General features: G+C 47.4%; 1 protein-coding gene and 1 long non-coding RNA gene across 2 annotated transcripts in view; both read left to right on the plus strand.

Moving 5' to 3' along the window:
* The window catches only part of LOC133132183 (TLC domain-containing protein 2-like), a 14,548-nt gene extending 11,517 nt beyond the window's left edge, over positions 1-3,031 (plus strand). Inside the window, 3 exon segments of the mRNA XM_061247459.1 lie at positions 2,660-2,887; positions 2,889-2,970; positions 2,973-3,031. Coding sequence (XP_061103443.1) covers positions 2,660-2,887; positions 2,889-2,970; positions 2,973-3,031 — 369 coding nt within the window.
* Positions 3,032-4,278: 1,247 nt separating this feature from the next.
* LOC133132184 (uncharacterized) lies at positions 4,279-6,258 on the plus strand. The gene is made up of 2 exons (XR_009709087.1): positions 4,279-4,474; positions 4,742-6,258. It is a non-coding gene; the product is annotated as an uncharacterized LOC133132184 (long non-coding RNA).
* The last annotated feature ends 224 nt before the right edge of the window (positions 6,259-6,482 follow it).

Consider the following 6,482-nt stretch of genomic DNA (forward strand, 5'->3'; position numbering starts at 1 on the left):
TGTGAGGTTACCGCTGGGTCCTGTAGTGAGTCAAAGACAAATGTGCACTGATACATCTGCTTTTTCTGGAGACTTCTCAAATCACAGTACTGCTGTAATATACACATCAATTGAACTCCTTCAGTCAGAATGCTGTATAGTACCTGTTGGTTTGCCTGAAAATCCTCACTATTGAAGCCACTGTGGATCTAGGCAAGTTTGGTTGAACCCTCAACCTGCTTCCCTCAGGGACAGACCATGATTTACCACATGATCAATGACTGTGGCTCTGATTTCATCAGACACAACTGTCCTTGCTTTTCTGCGACGTCTTCTTCCTCTACCTCTGGCTGCATCCATTTTCCCCACCAAGCAAATGCCAATCCAAAGGTGGCCCCTTTTGTATATGTGGTAACGGGGCACAAACAACAAACACCTGTGTAGGTTGTTCACTGAAATGACAGCCAGGTGTTTCAACAGCAGTAATAGTGGAAAAATCTCTTCAGTGACAACTACATCTATATTTACCCTATATACATGCACATTTCAATGCAAGTATGATGTATAGATGGTAACAAGGCTGCAAACAAAAAAAAATGAATACACTGAATAAACTTTCTGCTCAAATCAGAATGATCTGTCAAACATATAGTTTAATTTATCTGCCAAAATGCAGCATATTTCCTTCCACAATGATCAGAATTTTATTGGGTTTTGAACTGAAAGTTAACTGTTTTGAACAGAGTATCTAAATGTCTGCAAAATTTGCTGTATTTGTACAAACTTTTGCTGGTAGTGAACAATGACTGAGAGAGGTATTCATGAATTTTGGAAGAAGTGGTGATTGAATGCCTTTAGTATCAAAGCAATGCAAAAATATCCACAGTTTAGTTCACATAGTCTAATGATATGGTGAATGTGTTAAGTGTTTTGAAAAAGTGGACATGGTATTGAGACAAGTGTGAAAACGATTGTAAAAAACTGTAAAATGGTCTGTAGGTCAGTGGTAACCAAACCTGAGATCTACCGTCCTGTAGGTTTTCACTCCAACCCTAACAGAGCACACCTCATTTAACAGCTAGAGCAGGGCTGCCCAACCCTGTTCCTGGAGATCTACCGTCCTGTAGTTTTTAACTCCAACCCAGATTCAATGTTTTATTTTTTTGGCACAGCGGCGTGAGTCATGACAGAAGCATGTGAGTCATGACAGAAGGTGTGAGGTGTTGGGTTATGAGCTGGCCTGTTGGATGAATTTGTCCGAACCCAGCTGCCCTCTAGTGGCACCCTCAGACACTGCACATGATTGCATAAAGAATAGCTATATGAGAGGTGAAGGAAATACCTCTGAATCACACACACACACACACACTCACACACACACTCACACATACACACACACTCACTACTTACACACACACACACACACTCACACATACACACACACACACACTCACACTCACTACTCACACACACACACACACACACTCACTACTCATACACACACACACACACACACTCACACACACTCACACATACACACACACACATTCACGCACACACACTCACACACCAACAGCGATTGGCTGCCATGCAAGGCACCGACCAGCTCGTCAGGAGCAACTGTGAGTGAGTGCAAAAAAGATGCAAATCTTTTAATGTGTCTCTTCTGTGTAATTTATACAGACAGGCCAGTGGAGTTTAAATGTTTTAGAATCTGATTGAAATACAAATGAATTACATCAGTGATGTGTTATCTGCTTATCTTTGGGAAGATGTGATGAGTGTGTCTTTGAAAAGAGTTTAAAAAGAGAACACCTAGGTGTACAATATACCCATGTGTGTGTGAGGGATCTGACTCTCTCCCTCCCTCTCCCTCTCTCTCCCTCTCTCCCTACCCCCTCTCTCTCCCCCTCTCTCCCTCCCTCTCTCCCTCCCTCCCCCTCTCTCTCTCCCTCCCTCTCCCTCTCCCTCCCCCTCTCTCTCTCCCTGTCTCTCCCTCCCTCTCTCCCTCCCCCTCCCTCTCCCCCTCTCTCTCCCTCCCTCCCCCCCCTTTCTCTCTCCCTCTCTCTCTCCCTGTCTCTCCCTCCCTCTCTCCCTCCCCCTCTCCCTCCCTCTCCCCCTCTCTCTCCCTCCCTCTCCCCCTCTCCCTCTCCCTCCCCCTCCCTCTCCCCCTCTCTCTCTCTCTCCCCTCTCTCTCTCTCCCCTCCCCCTCTCCCCTCTCCCCCTCCCTCTCCCTCTCTCCCTCTCCCTCCCTCTCTCCCTCCCTCTCCCCCTCTCTCTCCCTCTCCCCTCTCTCTCCCTCTCTCCCCTCTCCCTCCCTCCCTCCCCCCCTCTCTCTCTCCCTCTCTCCCTCCCTCTCTCCCTCTCCCCCTCTCTCTCCCTCTCCCTCCCCCTCCCTCCCCCCCTCTCTCTCTCCCTCTCCCTCTCCCTCTCCCCCTCTCCCTCTCCCTCTCTCCCTCCCCCTCTCTCTCCCTCTCTCTCTCCCTCCCTCTCCCCCCTCTCTCTCCCTCTCCCCCTCTCTCTCCCTCTCCCTCCCCTCCCTCCCCCCCTCTCTCTCTCCCTCTCCCTCTCCCTCTCCCCCTCTCCCTCTCCCCCTCTCCCTCTCCCTCTCTCCCTCCCCCTCTCTCTCCCTCTCTCTCTCTCTCTCTCTCTCTCCCCTCTCTCTCCCTGCCCTCCCCAGGTGATCAGCTGCTTCGGGCTCTCGGCAGCGACCCGGCGGTACGTGGGCTTCGCGGTGGTGGCGCTGCTGGTGGAGATAAACTCCATCTTCCTGCACCTGCGGCAGGTGCTGCGGCTGGCGGGCGGGGCCGGGGGGACAGCGTACCGCGTGAACAGCCTGGTGAACCTGGCCACGTACGTGGTGTTCCGCATCAGCACGCTGGCCTGGATGACGCGCTGGCTGGTGCTGAAACCGCGAGCGGGTGCCGCTGGCGGCCTACACGCTGGGCAGCGTGGGCATGGCCATCATGACCGTCATGAACATCGTGCTCTTCTGCGTCTGCTGCGCAGCGACTTCCTGCAGACCGGCCGCGACGGCAGGAAGGAGAAATAAGAGCCCCCCCTCCGGCCCCCCCCCCCCGGCCCCGCCCCGGCCCCCCGGCCCACCTCCCTGCGCCCACAACTCAAAACACAACAAACGTACTGGTTTAGGGGCTCATCCAATCGCTCGCTTTTCACCTCGCTCAACTCTCCCTGCCCCCCCCCAGCTCCAAAACGTCGGGCGAGGCGAGGAAAACATGAAAGACAAATAAAGAAATAAAGAAAAGAAAGAAAGAAATCAGAAAAAGAAAGAAAGAGAAAAATAAATGAAGACGGTCCTCACCCCTTCAACCGTCCGCGTCAGTTACAGAGGGAGAGGCGCGTCCCACAGGTCCATCATTTACACGTCACGCTTTCCGGAAAAGTAAGGATACAGTCGTGTTTTCTTACTGAATAAATGTTCTGTGGCTCGTAGGCGCTCCTCGACGCTCGTAGACGGAACACATAATGGGTTGTTATTGCCTTAAAGGCGGTGGAGCTCAATCGATTTCCGGGTCAGGCAAGGAAGGAGGAGACAGGAGGTGAAAATCAGCGATTGGAAGGAGCCCAGAGAAGGAGTTCCTCTCTCTCCCCCGTCAGTGTGGGCACGCTAATGAAGGACACACACCACCCAGAGTGCAATGCTGCTTTTCTTATTTTTATATATCTTTTTAATTTTTGAAACGAAATGCGAAAATGCTAAACACAGCTGGACTTTCGCAGCCCATGAACTCAAACTCCCGCAAGTGAAGCGCAGTGCTGCCCCCTGCTGCCCATTTTTAGTGAATACACCCGCTTTTGTTGACTCTTATATTTTCGTGGTTTTTGTTTTGAATCTCATCCTTATCCCAAATGGTCCATAGCGTAGCGAGCCTTACATATCGAGTGCAGTCAAAAACATATATCAGTGCTGCCGCTAGCGTAACGACAGCGCACATCCCTGTACACTACAGTTATTTAGCTGACACTTTTTAAATATCTGCTACCTCATATTTCTGCGTTGGCCGTTTGTCTGCAGCCGGGCCCAGGGCATCTGACCCGAGGGATGAGTATCCCTGTGGCTGCTTTGGCCCTCCAGGGTTGAGTAGATCTACAGGGTTGAGTAGATATAGAGGGTTGAGTAGTTCAGTAGGGTTCAGCAGTTCTACAGGGTTGAGTAGATATAAAGGGTTGAGTAGTTCAGTAGGGTTCAGCAGTTCTACAGGGTTGAGTAGATATAGAGGGTTGAGTAGTTTCAGTAGGGTTCAGCAGTTCTACAGGCTTGAGTAGATATAGAGGGTTGAGTAGTTCTACAGGGTTGAGTAGATATAGAGGGTTGAGTAGTTCTGTAGGGTTGAACAGTTCTGTAGGGTTGAGTAGATCTATAGGGTTGAGTATATCTATAGGGTTCAGTAGTTTCTATAGGGTTCAGCAGTTCTACAGGGTTGAGTAGATATAGAGGGTTGAGTAGTTCAGTAGGGTTCAGCAGTTCTACAGGGTTGAGTAGATATAGAGGGTTGAGTAGTTCAGTAGGGTTCAGCAGTTCTACAGCTTGAGTAGATATAGAGGGTTGAGTAGTTCAGTGGGGTTCAGCAGTTCTACAGGCTTGAGTAGATATAGAGGGTTGAGTAGTTCAGTGGGGTTCAGCAGTTCTACCAGGGTTGAGTAGATATAGAGGTTGAGTAGTTCAGTAGGGTTCAGCAGTTCACAGGGTTGAGTAGATATAGAGGGTTGAGTAGTTCAGTAGGGTTCAGCAGTGCTACAGGGTGAGTAGATATAGAGGGTTGAGTAGTTCAGTAGGGTTCAGCAGTGCTACAGGGTTGAGTAGATGAACTCTGGGGGTCTGGGGATTGCGGATCCGGAGGGCACGGCTGATCGCAGACAGGCCTGGTCACACAGCTCCTTCACACAGCCTGTACCCCGCTCTTCCACAGTTTACAGCAGTGAAGCCTTACCTTTCTTTTGTTGTCATAGAAGCAGTCACCAAGGTTACTGGAGGAGTGGGGTCAAAGGTCACACCAGACCTCTGGCCCCACCCATCTATCACCCAACTCCATTTGGCAGATTTGGTCAGTGGTGTACGAAGCCAACTGTGTTTTTTTTTTTAAATATAAGACTTCCGGAACACTCCACGGACAACAGTGATTGGTCAGCTTTTATGAAGCACTGTGACCTCATCTTTGCCCATTGCCAGGCTGCTCTATTCAGGAACAAGCCACCATTGCATTAACAGCCCACGGGCTGTACTTCCTCTCTGGGAATAATTTACGTCTCTCTGTCAACTTGATACGTTTTCTTCATTTTGTGCATATGTTAATTATTTTTGCAGAAGTTAATTATTTCTAGTAAGCAGTCTTACAAAAAAAAGGAACAATTTTGGTTGGTCGATTGGATCTTTAGAAAGATCTTTAGAATCGGAGAAGGGTGAAATCATTGATTTACCGTAGATTGGTGGTAGATTGTTTGTAGATTGGTTGTAGATTGTTCGTAGATTGTTCGTAGATTGGTCGTAGATTAGTAATTAGTTTCAAGGCATACTCCTATTGTGGCTGTATAGACGGCTAGTTTACATTTATGTGAACAAGCGATATGTCGCACTTTTGACAGCTCCTAAAGCTATGACGTCACCTCGCAGGTGACATCATCTTTTGAAGGCACTGAAGTATCTATTTTGAAGCACTCTATGAAGACAGGCAACACAGCTATAATTTAGGGTTTAGGTGAAATGTGGGCAAATGAAAGTGTAGCTAAATTATCCACATCGTAACTTTTTACTGATCCATAATTGTTTATCTTTACCGGAGTAGCCTCGTCTTTCCTCTCTGTTGAGACAGCTTCCTGTAATTAATTCGGAAAATACATTATAATCCACAGTCCTGATGCCTTGAAAAGACACGATGCGGATATTTCATATTTGTCGTTTTACAGGGACCAGTATATTTCATTTGAATTTGACCGTCTTCGTTTAGCAATAACGGTTTCTTTTCTTGCTTACTTATAGGCCAGCATTTATCATTTTATTTTCTTTGTACTTGCCTGACGATTTAAAACCCTTAAACGTGTGTTTAGCGTATGTACGTCTGGGCACATCATCAGCGAGACTTAATTGTGGTTATTGTATTAATTTAACAAACCAGAGTAGGTTTAAATTATGCAAGTGTTGCATTTTTTTATATAATCAAAATGTAAATTGTGCATAGATTGGTAACTATTTTTAATCGTGTCGTGTTGAATTTTGTATGAGAAATGTATTGAATGAAGTAAAACAAAAAAAACAAATAAGACTTGTGTGTTGAATTTGAATGTTGCTCACACAGTATCGATTAACCACACTGAGAACGGTAAGTCACTAGCCACTCAATTAACTTGTTTCTCACAATTGACTGGTTTTACATGACAGGACAGAAATATATAAGTTCTGGACCGCGAAGTATAGAGTACTTTGCATTGACAACAGAGTTTTGTCTTTTCGCCATTAGGGGGCGATGTACCAGCGTAACTGAGGC

This window comes from Conger conger, chromosome 7 (genome assembly GCF_963514075.1).
Source record: "Conger conger chromosome 7, fConCon1.1, whole genome shotgun sequence".
NCBI classification, from domain to species: Eukaryota; Metazoa; Chordata; class Actinopteri; order Anguilliformes; family Congridae; genus Conger; species Conger conger.